The 17,369-nt window shown below is 36.8% G+C and overlaps 1 protein-coding gene across 1 annotated transcript; it reads left to right on the top strand.

Moving 5' to 3' along the window:
* Positions 1 to 414: 414 nt before the first annotated feature.
* Positions 415 to 14,568, top strand: LOC115919358 (E3 ubiquitin-protein ligase PDZRN3-B-like). The gene is made up of 3 exons (XM_030972929.1): positions 415 to 1,366; positions 4,229 to 4,321; positions 12,748 to 14,568. Exons 1-3 carry the CDS (start codon positions 662 to 664, stop codon positions 12,892 to 12,894), a joined length of 945 nt encoding a protein of 314 aa, XP_030828789.1. The 5' UTR covers positions 415 to 661; the 3' UTR covers positions 12,895 to 14,568.
* The last annotated feature ends 2,801 nt before the right edge of the window (positions 14,569 to 17,369 follow it).

Raw genomic sequence — 17,369 nt, forward strand, 5'->3', positions numbered from 1 at the left:
ACATCCGAGGTTGATCACCTGAATTCGATTTGAACCGTCAGATATTATCACCGATATATCACTTGACCGCCTCCTTTTATGACTACAAGACAGACACAAAGGATGCACAAGTTTTTACACATTTGTGTGTAATTCTCCAGTAATTGTTTACAAGAGGCAAATTTTACACCTCTTCGCTCTTTTGTCGGCGAAGAGCAAGGGGTGAATGTTTTGGTGTCCCGTTCTTTGCATGTAATTAGAGATCGGAGCGAGCCCAGGTCAAAACGGGCTCCACATCAAAGAAGCCGCTAAAGTTTGGCAGCACGACTTCCCTTCAACCAATCACCATCGAGGATCGTCCATTGTTCGCCGAGTTGGGTCATCCAATAGAATGGCGAGCCAGACGCCCATTCATTCACCATTGGCAGCATTATGTTTGCTTCGATAACCGAGCTAGCTAGGCTGGAAGCATAACACATACGGTGTCGTGCATGAGTGGTATCGCTAGCGCTGCGGCTCCGGTACCTTTGCTTGTTTTCTTCGCTGTGTCCTCGCTATATCTTGGATTGATTATACGGAAATTACGAGTAGTATATTATTTCAACGAGGCCCTGTGCAAGGAGACAGAGCTCTGTTGTGAAGCCAAAGATTGGCTGTAATTGTTTTTGAGGCGAAACTGATCATGGGGTTTGATATAGATCGGTTTTCTGGCCCGGTGGACGAGGATTTTAAATGCAGCATCTGTCTTGGTGTACTCGAGAATCCCCTTGCTACACCGTGCGGCCACGTCTTCTGCTCAAATTGCGTACTGCCGTGGGTCGTTCAAAACGGTAGCTGCCCGCTCAAGTGCGAAAAGTTCTCCACCAAGGAACTCAATAGTGTCCTCCCATTACGGAATCTCATCCTCAAGCTTGAAATCCGCTGCGATAACTTCCGCCGAGGCTGCCCTGAAGAAGTCAAGATTCAGATGCTAGCTCAACACATGGAGGATTGTGATTTCGCTCCCGTCAAGTGCTCCAATAAAGGATGCCAGGATGTGATTAACATCAAGGATCAGGCCCAACATGAAACTCAGACCTGTGAGTGGAGACCAGTTGGTCGTTGTGAGCAGGGATGCAGTTTGGTGCTTCAGTTCAACACCCGATCTGAGCATGACTGCCTCAAGGCACTGCAAAACCACTCGGGTGCCCTGCAGACCAAGATGAAGAACCAGGAACATAATTTGAAGAAGAATTCTCTTAGATATGGGAAGAGAGAGAAAGCTCTTTTGGCTCAGATTGCCTGCCTTCAGAATGAAATTCAGATGCAGGCATTGCGATACCAAAAGAAGCTTAATGAAAGCAAAGCCGAGATGGAATATATGTCAGCTGTTGCCTCATTTGAAAAGGTGAGGAATTATCTTTTAATTTTGTTTTGATCTTTAAATAATACTTTGGCATGAGTACTGATGTGAACAGGAAAAGTGAAGGATTCCATTTCGACAACTAACACATTTGAACGCACTTTATGAACTGACATTTCTTTTGTTTTATTTTTAATTTTTTTTAAAAATTAAAGTGTTGAAAAAGAAATGTTGTAACTATTAAACCCATTAAATGATAGGCCTACATTCAATATTATGAGCCAACCATTCTGGAAGCATACCATAGTCAGTTTTTTGAAATTTGATGCAATGGTGATGAGTTTGATACCCCAACCTAAACTTGAGATGGATGAATGTCCTGGTCTTAAATTTTCATACCTTTTTTGTAAATTGGACCCCATCCCTAAGCCCCCTGGAAAGGCCTTATACCAATTTCACTTGTTACCCGCTGTTCACATTACCTCAAAATTTCCGTCACGATTGGCTCTGCTGGATGTCGCACTTGCCTTTCCACTTTCTCTTGCCTATTCCTTTCAAAGTTGAAATGAAGGAGAATTGCTCAGCTATGAGTCGGATCACACAATTATGACACGCACCTGAAATGCTGAATTACCTTTATCACCAGAAGTGATGTTTTGAACGCTAAATGGAGTTGAAAGCTTCGTGCCAGATGAAATGCCTAATGTAGCTGTAGGCAGAGAATGTCTCGTATTCAGCTCTGTCTAGATTCATTTCCTATTCCATTTAGGAACTGATCATTTTGTTTCTTGAAAAAGGGTGAAAGAAAATGGAAGGAGCTGCATCTTAATACTAAATAGATGTCTTAATTGGAAAGCACTTATTTGAACTACATGATTATTTGTTATCTTTAAAAGCCCTTCCCATGTTCCCAGATAGTTTTGAGACTTATTATTCTTTGAGAGAATAAAAAAGTTAACAACCTTATCAAAATAAACTTAAACCATTTTGTCTTTTTGGATCCTAAGGCTAAAGGACGTAAACCCATATGATTTAACACCATTTTGATGTCAAAAAGATCACTTTGTCTTCTTTATATTTCTATTTTTCCTTTGCTCGTACATGTACATGTAACACTATTTAAAAAAAAGACAATCATTATTATTTAAGATGTTTTGATATGTCCTATTATATACCTCACTTAAGAAATCCAGCCATCTGATTGGTCGAATTGCATTCATAAACTTCAACTGTTCCTGTAAAATTCCCGGTAACCATGCATAAAACATTTACTATTTTTAATAACCATGGTTATTAAAAAAATAGGTCAGCCTCCATGGTTACCCCATAGGTTTACATGTTAAAAAATGGTTTGAGCGATCGAGGATACCGTATGTGTGCGAAGGATTGGTCGGTAATTTCAATACAATTGAATCTCGATCGATCTTACCGACAATTTTATCTTGCATTGTTGACATGAAGACGAAAATAAACTTCCAAAAACAAAAAAACAACATCTGCCGATAGATCTTGATCTAAGTTCGTGCCAATATGCATTGCAAAAGTAAAAGAAGGGTGCTTTTGCGAAGCATTCATCACGCCGAAGCCGGTTTCAATCCACTTTAATGTATATATTGTACAAAACTGCCAAGCTCGTGAACAGCGCGCGATGGCCGAGTGGTGTAAGGCGTTGGTGTAAGATTCATCACTCATTGTACGCGAGAGTTCGACTCTCACCTTCGACAAAAAAAAAATTATTTTTTATTTTTTATTTTTTAGTCTATTTTTTTTCGGCATATAAAAGTATTAATGACTGCTTTAATATTCGAGAAATAGTTGTTTTCATACGCTCTCGGGAAGGTTACAATTGGGCTATTCCCCTCGGCAAGCCTCGGGGAATAGCACAATTCTAACCTTCCCTTGAGCGTAATAAAACAACTATTTCTCTCAAAGCAGTCATTAATACTATACTACTACATGTAATACCAGTTGTTTAAATTAAAGAAAGTAAAGAAGACCTTGTAAAATGATTTTAGAATTTTAAAGAAGTACACTATTGAATCAATGCCGTCATTTATCTGACCTGATTACCTAGTAAGTGTCTTAACAAAAAGCGGTCCATCCCTGCAATCATTGATTACTAACTTGCAAATTGATCTTACTGTTCTCGACCAGCAAAGGGTATCGGAGCGAGGGATGTTTACTCTTCGCTTCATTGGAGCGTTTTCTTTAATCACCATGATTGAAAGAAACTAGCGTTTTACTCTGGTGGTGTTGAGGAGGAGTTGCTCATCCCTTGTTAGTACTAGCTATGAAGGGGTAACTTTCGTTCATCAGAATTAGTACTAAAAGCAAGGTCAAAACAGTGCAGTAGATACTTAACAAAAAAAATGGAGCTCGTGTTGGCCTAGGGATTATAATTTACAATAGGTAATAAAGTGACTTCTGTCTTCATTTATTTTCTTCTGGGTGTATCCAATCAATGACACTTGTATGTTTGTAAAGGAGTTTGACATAGTACAAAAGTCATTCACCTCTGTGAAAAATCATCATCCAATGTATGTAACTACATGGAAGTAGGTTTATGAATCACTTTAAGTACTGGTAATATGTTAAAGGTGCAATGATATAAATATTTGCATATATGTAAAATTACATGTACATGTCCCTGCTGATGGTCTGACTTGTTTATATCCTACATTTTATAGTATTTATCAATGTTTCAATATAATGAATGAGGTTACTATTTTTCTTGGTCCCAAGAAGTTTGTTGTTGTGGTAGCCTACATTGTACATGTTTATACATGCAATGCATGCACATACTTTATAAAGAAATGAAAATCATGGGATAAATAAAGTGTATTTTGTTACCTTCTTATATCCAGTACTGTACACTGTAATTTTGAATCTATTTATTGCTCTTCACAGCCATGGGAAAATACTACCATACTCTCCCTTCGTCTGGGTCGCCAAGATGGCAGCCTGGGATTCAACATCATTGGTGGCAGCGGGATAAGTCAGGTTGGTAGAAGCAAACATTCACTTCTCTTTGTTTTCTTATTGTATTTATGTTTTTGCTCATAAGAATCAATTGATCTGTTGAGAGCTGGGAGGATGTTAAGGGACTTGGTAACATTGTTCAGGTGCTAAGGTAGTGACTTCAAATATAATTATGCTAGATGTACAATAATGAAAGATAATCTGCAAGTTTGAGTGAAAACAGACTATTATTAATGAAAATAATTGGTGAAAACTCATATGATCGATTCCTTTATTCTCCCAACTATATTATTACAAATTAATTACATTTTAGGTGAATGTAAATTGGCATAAAGCAATGAATTGGCTCTATACCATTCCAGACATTTAACTTTGGAAAGATTTTTAAAAGCCTGTCTGATGTCTTATTTTCATGGATAAACGGTTGGGAAAAATCTGGAAATTTCAAAAATAGTTGGGAGAATTTACTGTTAGAGGGTGTCGCACAGTGTCACCTTCAAATAAATCCACAAATATCTTTGTGGTTTGAGAATTTTTTTCAGGATTTTTTGCATGCTTGAGGGTTAGAACAGTAGAAGGAATATAATAAATAACATTTCATACAAAAATTACGGTACACAGTTTTTTCATCAACCTTCAACAATGTTAGTGAGTCACTTTAAGTCTTTAAAGGACATGTTTTAATCCCCTTCTGGCTCTCTCTCAAGTCTTAACAGACAAATTGATTTTTAAAGGAGCATACACAAAAAACCAATAAGAATGAGTCTAGACTTATAAGTGGAAGCCATAGACAACACCCACAACAAGCCTCCCCTATTTAAAGGGAAAAAAAATGTACAAATGGGGCTCTTAAAAGCTTAATAAGCTTAATAGCACAAAACAACTAGTAATTTTTAGAGAGGCAGTGAAAATGATGGTATACAATGGTCGTTTATTTTAGTTTTAACTTAAAATTTGACCATCAAAGGAAAATTCAGGGGCTATTAAAAGTTTTACAAGGGCAGTTTTAGTACTTTGTTGGGGCAAAACCACCCTGAGCAGAAGCAAGGAAAGTTTACATGTTAAATGTACATTGGATTATGATAGATTACTACTTAAATGTCTGATGTGGGTCACCATGTCAAGATATAAAGACATCCAGCTTTTGCCCATTGATTGATTGATGTAATGAAGCACAATTATTGGTGCTCTCTTTATATGTGGGAAGGGTTTGAAGCAAATTGGAACAAGGCATGTATTGATCAGTTTCAGGTATTAAGAGACTTAAACTCTCTCCACAAATCAGCATATAGCTGACCACAGACAGATCATGGCCCTTTTGGAGCTGACTCAGAAAAGATCCAAGAGAATTTAGTGCTCGAGATTCCAAAGGACCCAAACAAAGATGGAAGACAATGCGTAGTCATTGACGAGGGTTTTTGAGGGACGACGGAAGAATAGAGAGGGAGAAAAGACCGCAGTAATTCATGATATTGTTACCTGCATTCCAGTGTAAAGTTTTCTTTGGAGTATTGAAGAGAGGGGTGAATTATCGAAAATTGTTCCTGGTGCCAGATGAAGTGCCGGGAGAGACAAGAACAAAGGCTCTGCAGACATTCCCAGATGAAAGGATAGAATAGAGGTGGAAAATGGAAAGGACATGAAGAGGCTAACCGTCTGTTTCTTTCAGAGTTACACAAACCACTGAGTTCTGTTTTGAGAAGAGTGCCATGTTTGTGTCATCTATTGCCCAAATTTGTTTGCTTTTAGGTCTGGTATGATGAATTAGCAATCAAATAAAATTGCTTTAAATTGGTACATCAAATAGACCAAGAGTAGTTAAGAGTCTTAAATGTATTGGCTGTAATAGACAGTCCTGGTGCCTCAAGATTAAAATATCTTATAAAAATTACATAATTGGTACAGCTGTTCCATAATGTTGCATTTATTAGGTAGATTACTATTCAAACTTTTTGTCATCTGTGTTACACATTTGAATGCTATCTACATGTACCTACCCAAATGTTTTCTGCCAAGTGGCCAATGGATATTAAAAAGCTAGACTTAAAAGTCACAAGGACAGCCAGATACGGGAACAAAAAGCATCCAGCGAAAAGCCCAACAATAACGCTCTAGCAGCATCAATGATGATTTGATAAATGGATGCCATATCCAGGCCAGAAGCCAATTGAAGAAATGGAGACCGTGAAAGGTTTCACCCATTACTGTTACAAAAGGCCTGTTTGATCTGGAAGCACACCATCTATCTCATCGTTTATCAAGCGAAATGTAGCAATGTTTTAGGATTCACGCTGCTCTACTAAACTTATTTTTATAGAGATCAAGGGAGAGAGTGATCTAAAATGCCATGCAGTAATGGGATGTGGTACAGCTACATGTACATGTATCAAGAGATATATCATCCTCTTCATCTTTATAAAAAAAATATTATTGAAAACCTCATAGGTTTAGATATTGTTTTATTGAAAATTCTGGAAGAAATCCCTTTAATCAGTTGCACAATACAACATTTATTGACAATAATTTTTCACACTTACATGTGTATCTACACATGTACTTTGTAGGATTCACATGTATCCTAGAATTATGGGTACTGTGTCATCAGTCATTTCCAACAAAATTACAAGTTTAGCCTGACACTTTATTTTGGTATTAAATCTGATTGCTGTACTTTGCCTCTCAGGAATAATTGAAAACCTAAAGCAGTATGTTCTGTATAACTGGCTATGACCAAAGTCACATAAATAGAAAATTGAATATCTTGTGACAATCATAGTATCCATAAATGTATTAGATGTTGCTACATCGTCCTGTATTGTATCCAATTACTGATGAATTTCACACCGGAGCTGATACGCAAATCCAGCGCATCAATACTTTTTTCCCTCTCCTGCGCCTGCCCAGATAGGTATCAGAAATATTGCCCCAAGCTCCTGTCGAAATTGTCATCGTAAAAGGACGCGGGTATCTCTATCACTGAGGAATCGAAAGGAAAGATGGCTCGAGATGAAAGAGATCTTTGAAAGAGGAAACTGGCCCGCTTGTTATAATGGTTTGCATTCTCGTTAGTAATTCATTCATAAGAAAAATCTTAGATAGGGTGTGTGTAAACAATACAAGTTTGACTATGGACAAATATGCAAATCAAGAGGCCGGTGGTGACAGCTGCTTCTCTGTTTCTTTAGGGCATCTACTTTTTCCCCCCCTCCCTCACTCTTTTTGTCATATTTTCTGTCATGAGGATGATCTAGATAAATTTAACTGAAACTTTCATTTCTTTAATGTGCAAAAGTTTGATTAGAAATATTAACCTTTGATTATATTCATTTTTTTCTTCAATATGTACATGTACGTAAGCAAACCATTTTAGCCTTCTAGTTTTAATGTTTAATAGTGAAAAATACATGTTTAGAAAAACGATAACTTGTTGTTTACATGTAGATTGTGTTCTAATTAGCGTAAAAGTAGCAAAAATGTATCAAAGACATTAAATGTATGAGCTGAAAAAGTTACATCTTGAACCCCTACAACTTCACCCTAGAGATGACAAAGTTTAAAGGTAAAGACCAGTTATGGTCATGCGATTGCATTGTGAAAGAAACGTTGTGGAATCGATCAGAAAAGGTTGATCATCTAGCATCTAGCATCTGCAAGGTTCTGGAATCATCAAAATGATAAGAAATTTGGCCCATTCTTCGTAAAGTTACAAGCACTATACACAGAAAGATGTATATGGGACTACCCTATATCTCTCACAGACCATGAGAGAAACAAATTTACCAAATATATGGATTAGTAGGCGGTTTCCCGGCAATTTTTTTATCATCATGTATTAGTCAAAACATATTCTTTCACATGATTGGTAATGAGAGCTTCCATTTCATTTTTTGAAATTGGGGCATTTCCAATACTGGTCTTTACCTTTAAAGGTACTATGTCCCTTTTGCAGCCAACCTCAAATGCTGTATAACTTTGCAGGAATTATGAATATGTCATGTATGTCCTATCTGTGAAATTTAAACGTTAGCAGTGTCCTCATATTCAAATTATGCTGGAAAGTGGAAACCCGTTTACTTGCTAGACTTCACTGTCAGACACTATTGAGTGACTGACTGGCTTTTTTTCTTCTTTGGTAATAACATACATGAAAAGAGTTGTAAAGGGTACATGAGCATCTGTCTACATCAATAACCCACTTCTTGTGATGGCCAAGATTAAACTGATTTAATCTTTGCGCAGCATAAAACGTATGACCATTCGGTACAATTGACTGAAAATCAAGACTGTTACTTTTGGGCTCTATAGCCCTAAAGTCGATTTGACAACTAATAGTCATATTTTCCCACTTGAAGACATTTTCAAGCCCCACCTTTTTTAGGGAAGTTCTAAATTAGTATTATCTTTCAAATGCAGTTGGAATTTAACTTTTTCATTTTTTTGGCTTGCAAATGGGACATAGTAACTTTAATAGCCTGACAGGTTTGTAATCAATGTAGGCTGCAGCCATGTTAGAACAGGTATACACATACCACTGCTGCTCTGGGATACCTACATCTGTATAGGTAAGTCAACCAAGGTTAGATCTGCTGCTCTTATACATGTACATGTACATGTACATTGTACATGGCAGCAGTGCTAGGCAGAGAAATGGTCACACCACCACCAACCTCCCTATTTATGTACACTGGTATCCAAATATGGCCATGTAGATATGGGGCTAAGCCCAAACACACATACTTAGTTTGAATGGGGGAAAATGTTACAAGAGATTAAACATGTTTCGTCAGGACTATAGCCAGGGTGTATGTTCAGGTGGACCAAGTCTTACTCATAAAAGGAGGGGTGCCAGTACAGATTATGGGGTTTGTGCTTTATATTTTGCATTACAAAGGGACCTAAGATTATTTAATGTTTGTTTGGTTGTGATAACAAGTTAAGACCAGATTTGAAATTTTTGTTGGAAGTTTGCTGTACCATGTTCTGCTTGTGAAGACGAATACATCAGATTGATTGGGAAACTTAATTTGGCTCCAAAAAAAGAATTGTATGTTATGTCTTAACTCCCCCAACAATATGTCATAAATTGAAAATTACGAAAATAGAAGTATAATTGTGTGGACAAGGTAGAGTTGGATCTCTTTGTACAGTAGACATGGATGGTACAAAAGGTCATGTGAAATGTAGGCTACATCTTTGAGTCTGCTTTTAAGGGAGAGATAAGGAGAGTTTGTTGAACAGATTACTGAGCTGTCTTATGAATCTGACTTCTTTCATAAGTTACTTTAAAAGTTAAACACCTTTTTAGTGACGTTTTCATGATGGGAAGGGGTAATTGCAAAGAAAAGGTGCAAAACCAAATTTTTTCGTTCAATGGCGCAAAGTTTGCATCCAAAATATCTGACAAACAAGAAGAAAAGTGGTCAAGGTCTCAAAATCTTGAAGATGGGACTTTGCTAGAAATGCATGCTAATTTGAACTTCATGTTCATTAGTGAATGTAGCTCTATCTGATGGGTCTACATAAGTCTGTTGCAGCTAATTGATAAATTTAGGCCTACCTCATACCCATATACTTAGTGATTGTCTTTACCATATAGGCCTACATGTACATGACAAGACTGCATTGTGTGTGCACATGGTGAAGCGTACAAATTGTTTGCACACCCTATTCCTGTGTAAGCTTACATTGATTGTTATCAATCAGTGTAAAACATACACCTAGGCTTGTCCTAGTGTTCATTGAAGGCCATAAACAAACATGTACAAACACAGACATGTACATGTACATGTAGACTGATTTTTTCATATTCCACATAAAAAAAACATAGGCATATTCTTGCATTTTATTCTTGCAGTGCATAGCCAAAACTATTATACCAGAATGGAGGACATATTTTTGTTTCATTCTTTTCCATATCGGTTATTTTTTTCCAGAGGAAATATAAGTTTCTTCGAATTCTGCGGCATGTACATATAGTATTTTGAGGGTAGTACATACCCAAGAGAATAAAAAGCAATCAAGTTCGTTCTAAATCCATCTTGTTCAATTTAGCATCAAAAAGTTCTTTTTTAAATTTATCATGCAAGTTCTAAGAAAAAGTGACTTTAACTAGAGGGAGTATTGAAATACAAAAATTGTTTGTGTATATTTCCATAATTCAACTTTGAATTTTAACCAACACACATTCTTATCAAACAAAATCCTATAGATGCTAAGAATATCTTTCCAACATAATGCATGTTGTCAAATAAAAAGCCAAATACAGTGTAATACAGCCAACATGTATGATGTACTATGGAGGTTAATAGGGTACATCTGGGAGCTAAGATCTACATCTCAAAAAGCCTCAAGACTGTTCAAAACAAAATATTCTCTTTATTTCTGGGGGCAAATACGTCTGGGGCCGAGAAACCTTGTGTTGGGAGCCTAAATTAGAACTGTAATCTCCGCGGGTCAAAGTTCGAGAACAAAAGTTGCTTCAAATCCCCAGGAAAGGATCAAATGTATAAATTGGATTTTTAGAGGAAGAGTGTTACACATTCTTCGTTGGAGAGGAAGAATTCTTGGCATGACAAACATACTTGGCAGGAGTTCAGAAAAACAAAGGAGTCCAGACAATATCATGGGGATATATTTTTTATTATTCATAGGAATTGAATATTCTTTTTTTCAACCAGGGAGATGCAAGTTTTACCAATCAAATAATTGTTTTCAGCTGCAAGTCACTGATTGTATTACTGTTACTATAATGTACATTGTAAATTGAAGTGTATAACCTGATTGAAAATACCATTTACTAGATCAATTTGATAATTAACACTCAGATAATCCAGGATTATTAATAATGAGCTGATATAATAAATATACAAAATATGTTAAAGCCTATCGCTGTAAAAAATTCCCGTAATTGTTCTCTTAGTTTTTCTATTAAATGTACTGTTTTAAAAGTTAAGATCCACTGTATTCATACAGTAGATCTTAACTTTTAAAACTGTACATTTAATATTGACTGATTTCACAATATTTGTACAAAATACTTTTCTCTCTGATACATTAATAAAATGTATGTGCTCTTGATTCCATGTTGGGTATCCCCTTATCATTTGTATGCCTTGCCCTTTGGAACTCTGGGTTACCCCCGACAACAGGAAGAGTCAGTAAAGAATGAGGGTCAATAGAAAGTAATGCTGTAAATACAGCAAGCTTTACCCAGTGAATCCTCTGTCTTAAGGATGAGCCCAAAGCATGTCTCTATGACTGGGTCTTGTCTAAACATCGCATTCTATCTCGCTCAGGAATGTCCAAAGTTGATAGATATGCAGATGGGAGCTGGGATGGCATCCCTGGAAGAGACGATGCAGGCCTTGCTTCCTCCTTCTTTCCTTGTTCTCGTCTCTTCTAGTGATGCAGTCCAACCTCTTCTACCAAGAAGAACCTGTCACATCTTTCAGATAGCCTTTGGGAAATGTCATCTTTGCTCTTGACAAGTATAAACGAGGGATGACTATTTTTGAGACAAGAGGAACAGGAGTTTGAAATCTTAGTGCAGATGATGGGAGAGGGAATTCCAATGTTTCCTTGCCTCCCTCCCCACCCCCTTGTTATTCTAGATTTATATTCATATTTGTCCTCCTATTGCTTTCTGTAGATGTATTCATTGTATTGTCAAATAATATTGAATTTAGCCTAGATGTGTTATTGTAGTTAGGACAATATGTAACCAGTATTTTAAGGTGTGAATAGTTGCCTTGAAAATGTTTTCATTTTATAACCCTTCCCTTTTCTGTCTGGAAGAAAATATTTTCTTTTAGATGCCTCGATGTGGTATGAGTAATTTGCCCAAAGGAAAGATAAAGGAATGTAGGCCACGTGTATGTAGGCAGGCAGGCCTGCAGAATTTGTGGTCCTCCCCCTCCCCCTAGCTGCAGAACTCATCACTTGGATGTTTTCACAATCAATAACACATTTATCAATGTTTACATTTATTTGTTTGTATTCCTCACCTCTTCACCTGTCATCCCTAATTTGTTTTTCCCCTTTTCATTTTTATCACACTCCCAAAATATATTTTGAGCATGCTCATCAAGCCACATGGTGCCTGTCTTTTTTAAGAGCAATAATAATGATTTTACCAGGCATAAGTTTAAATGTACCCGGAATCAGAACTCTTTCCCTGTTCATACATGTACATATAATAGATTACAGCCATCCAACACAGTTGTAATGTATCATACTCTGGATTCCAATGAAATTGTTATATCAGTACTTTGCAGAAATTACATAACATCGTCTAAAGACTCCTAAACAAACTAACACTAAGTTATTTTATCAATTGAATTTGTATCATCTTTCTATTTTCTTCAGAAGTGTAAAGTTGAGCACTGAGAACGAGAAAATGTATATTGTGACATTGTTATATATCCCTTTTCCCTTGGTTTTCCGTACAGGGTGATGGTGGTATCTCGGAAGGAATAATTGTATCAAGAGTGAATGAGAAAGGTCCTGCAGACAGATCACAGCTTCAGGTACATGACAGGATGATTGAGGTGAGTCCAATTAAAGGGAGTATCAGGGATTTTTTACTGATATTCTGAAGTTTTAAACTTTAAAATGCTACATCTTCCATGAGCATCTTAATTTCAAAGCTTTTGATTCATTCATGAATAGAACAAAGGATGTCCCTTTAACTGAAATTGTTAAATAATAAATACCAAATTTTGTTCTACTCAAGATGTTTGCTTTTTGAAATTTGCAGGAAAGCAGACTTGTAAAGATCATAGTTTTTTGTACAAAACTACCAACTGTATAAGAATGCTTTATTTTGAATATTTATGATGAAATAACATATATTCTGAGAGGAATTAAAATAATCAAAATTCTATGGGTAAGTAGAAAGTAGTGTTTTGGTTGTTGGGTTGAATTGTTAACACCCATGTCAGTGTGGTGAATGTTTTGTGATCGATACAATCTGATGTCAGGTTGAATGTGTACATCAGGACATGCGTGTTCATGTTCATGTATGTTGTCTAAGTCTGATGATGCATCAAGCGAGGACAGTACTTCATGTACATGTAGTATGGAATCAAATTCAGCCCGTCTATCAGTGGCCATACCCCATGGGAAATCCGTCTGGATTCTCAAATTTACTACCAAATTTTCACTGAAACGTGTAAATTGAATTTGTCCCTTACATTGTATGTATGTCAAGTACAAAGAGTTCGCAGTGAATATGAGGATGCGAGCCGGTCCCAAATAAAATGTGACAGACAACTCGTCAATTATGGTTTCTGTGGGTGACGTGTTTGTTGGCGGAGTATTCCCCATCCATAGTCGCGGGATTAGTTCTACAGATGCACGTTACTCGCTCGGGGAACCTCCCCTGCACTTACGCTTTACATCTGTTTCGATTGTGCGCAGTGACACACTTAGTTATGCAGAGGTGGTGATAGCCTGCTGGGTAAATTGAGTCCACAAGTCTTGGGTTTAATAGCGATACCATCTTTAAAAGCATGTTTTCACTGCCGAGTTATTCCGAGTCGTCTCGGACTCAACCATCACACGCACACATGTACCCCCAGTGATGATGGTGTCATGCACACATTTGACATGAATGCTGACAATGAGAGCATGTGTTTTGTGAGAATGTTGCTGGATATGATGAAAGTGAGACCAGTCCGATGTGCTAGGGAGTTGGTAGATATTAGAATACAAACCGGCGATAGATAGTATAGGGCCATTGAGATTGATTGAGTACACATGCCCCGTGATATGTTTACGCGGCGGGATGCACAGATCTGGCACAGCACCGTGGAAGCAATTTGTAAATTATGCTTTGCTCCTTATGCTTGGGTTCTAGGATGAGGATTACATTTAGATGGAGAGCATGTAGACGAACAGATTGTGTGATTGATCACAATTGTTCTCCATGCCTCATTCATTATCAAACCCAATCAGACTCCCCCTGTAGTCCCATCCATAAGGATGTGTGTTTGAATAGTTCTTGACTTCCAAATGATCAGAAAAAGGCAGCAAAATATTATTGAATATTATATTTGGTATTATAAATAACTGATGTTACACGGATTAAAATCACCTTGTTTGAAAACATTTTGGTATTCTAAAACTTCAATTACAATTATTAGATATAGGCAAACATTTTCAGGCGTTGCTCTGAAATCGGACAAAATATGAAAATGATTTTCAGTATTCTCTAACTCTCAGCTGTTGACATGTGAAGTGATTTTTGCGAAGGTAACAGCATGCAAACACTAAGCTGGCATTTAAAGCCAAATTGTGCATTGATCCTAGATCTTTGAAAAGAGTGATTGATTTGTTTTCAGCTGCCAACAATACCTCGCGATATATTCAGAATGTTTGGATTCCTCTTTCATTTGAGGTGCTGCATGCAGGGTATCGAACTATCAATGCCATTCACAATTCAATACACTCCACATTTCACCCAGTCTTTCAAAAATAAAATTTCAAGAACAAATTGTCGCATTGCTTTTTATTAGCTTTTATTGTTTGATAGTGAAATTTTGATATATATGCAATATTGTTCTACATCAAAGAACGATCTTGTGGTTGAAAGTTATATGTTCAAGAATAGTGTGATCCCTGAAGTTAGTTGTTTGGTTTACCCATGAGGAAATCAGAAGTGAAAAAGTTTTTACATTCTGTAAACCTTGACACCTTTAGTTACTTAGAATGTAGCCCATGTGCAGCCCTGGTTATTCTGATTAACTGTATGTTTTAGGTGTTTCAATAGCATCTGCAGTGGAAAATGTGTTACCCTCATTCCATAATAGACCAATGTACAGGTACATGTAGACTACTGGACAATTTGAGAATGTTCACTTTGGGTGCGTTTTGAGGACCACTAATCTTTGAAGTGTGAACCAAGATGTTGTTCTCTGGGAAATTACTTGGCTCTAAGCCTTTTGCATATATTATCATTTATATTTCCATTTCCATGTACAATGTAACCCTTTCATATATATCCTCGCATATCTTCCCCTTGGGACCGAAACGCATATTGAGGAAAATGGCAGAAAACTAAATTGTGATGGTGCTCTGTAATGAGTGAGTCACATGGCCACACAGATTCCCCAATTTACCATCAATTTCATAAGTACATTGCTTGTTTTCCAAAATGGCCCTCGCATGTCTTCCCGACATCTTTGGGACAGACTTCGCCGTAATGGCAGCGTGCTCTCCGCTCTCATCCAAGATGTCGTAAATCATTGATTTTGATGAAACGAGATGAACCAGGGATGATTGTACGCAGCCAGCTTACTGGAAGAGTGCGTACTACTTACTTTGGTCTAACCTAGCATTAACCTAATGTCCACGACTATGTCACTAATGCTGCGATGGTAAACTGAATAAAGGGAGCACGGGAGTGGGTGATTGGTAGAGAAATGAGTTTAGGAATCGCCTCAGGGCATCAATTTCATGTGAATACGGTCCTGGTATTAGATGCTTTACATGAAGAGCGTACCTGTAGGTAAATGAACTTAGGCTGTTCATTGTTAGAAGGAAAAAGAAATCTTAGATGCAGATTTTACTTTGAGGTAGGAAATGAGAGGTATGATACAATTTGATGTAAAGATTTGATTCCAAGTCACCGCATTATATGAACTAACCATAAAAAAAGACTTTCTTTATATGTTTGTAGACGACTTCATTCACTTTTATGTGACATCTGTCTTTTCAAGCAAATGAAATCACATTTAATTTAAGTACTCATTGACTGTCTAACATGGCATGGACTTCAGAATGTATGATACAAGTACAATCCAGTGTACTGTACATGTGATACATGTATACGTCTCCTGTTTTGAATATTATAAACTTATGCCACTTGAGCGGGATAACTGTAAAGCGGTATCTACATGTATTTAGTGCCAATTGTGGTTTTCTGCCTTCCAAAGAGGAAGCACAATGCAAGTCAAAAACTCAATTAGGAGGAATCTTTTCAAGTTAAAACTGGTCATCAAAAAGTTGAATAAGTGGTTTATCGAGGATACCACACTAATCAATGCTTTAGCAAGTGGTTGTATCCTATGAACTAGTTTTTTTCCTATGTGAAATAATAAGTACCATTATAAAATAGTTACATATTTATGCAAGCCATGTTTTGAATCATTAGGTTTTATTGAGTTTGCATAATTTTGAATAAAGATATAGAACGAAGATAGAATTGTTACCAACTGTGCTTTGTAAAATTTGGGAAAACAACTGAAATGGTTTTGGTTAGAAAAATGTGGCATTTCATATCCAATTTACTTCATGTTGACAAATATACACATACACACACAGAAAATACATGTAAAGAAACCTCATTGATCCCCAAGAAATATGTAAGCTTGAGCCAAATATAAAAGAAACCCTGAAATTTCTGCCTAATGACGAGGAAATTAATGAGGCAGAAGATTGATGATACTTGTAAGAAGGATGTTGATACAAAGCGCAAGGAAAGAAGAATCGGTAAGAAAAACATCAACAGGAAACTGCTGTATATACTCCAGTGCTCTTCTATGGCTTTGTCTTGGGTTATTCTCAACTCAAGAAGGAGAAAGATATAGTTGCTGTATTTTGCAATGTCAGTGACCCTTTAAATTGGTCTAGAATCGGTAGGGATTCACTCCCCACGCCTGATTTAATCCGGTAATGAGAGTTATCTGCATATTTTGTCTGCCTTGGTATGGTGTTGGGTTGGTGTGTGGTTTAATTTGACAGAAGCACAAGATCGACTTTGTATGGGTATTAATTGGGGATTCTCTGAATGGAATGGGTCCTGTGTAATGCCACTTGATTGTTAGTTATTTTTCTTCTTACTGTTAATTATGGTTAGGGATGTAGATCATGTTGACTTCATAAGAAATAGAAAAGTACAATGAACTGTTAATACCCAACCCATTTCTTCGTTCTGAATAGAAAACAAAATCATGCCGCATTTCTTATAGACTAATTTCTTAGTACAGGTTCATCTTAAATTCTGTATGTATGTTCTTATTTGGGATATTTGTTTAAATAAAAGAAAACAAATTCTTTTATTATCTAGATA

This window comes from Strongylocentrotus purpuratus, unplaced genomic scaffold, assembly GCF_000002235.5.
Source record: "Strongylocentrotus purpuratus isolate Spur 01 unplaced genomic scaffold, Spur_5.0 spur5_scaffold_6, whole genome shotgun sequence".
Classification (NCBI taxonomy): domain Eukaryota; kingdom Metazoa; phylum Echinodermata; class Echinoidea; order Camarodonta; family Strongylocentrotidae; genus Strongylocentrotus; species Strongylocentrotus purpuratus.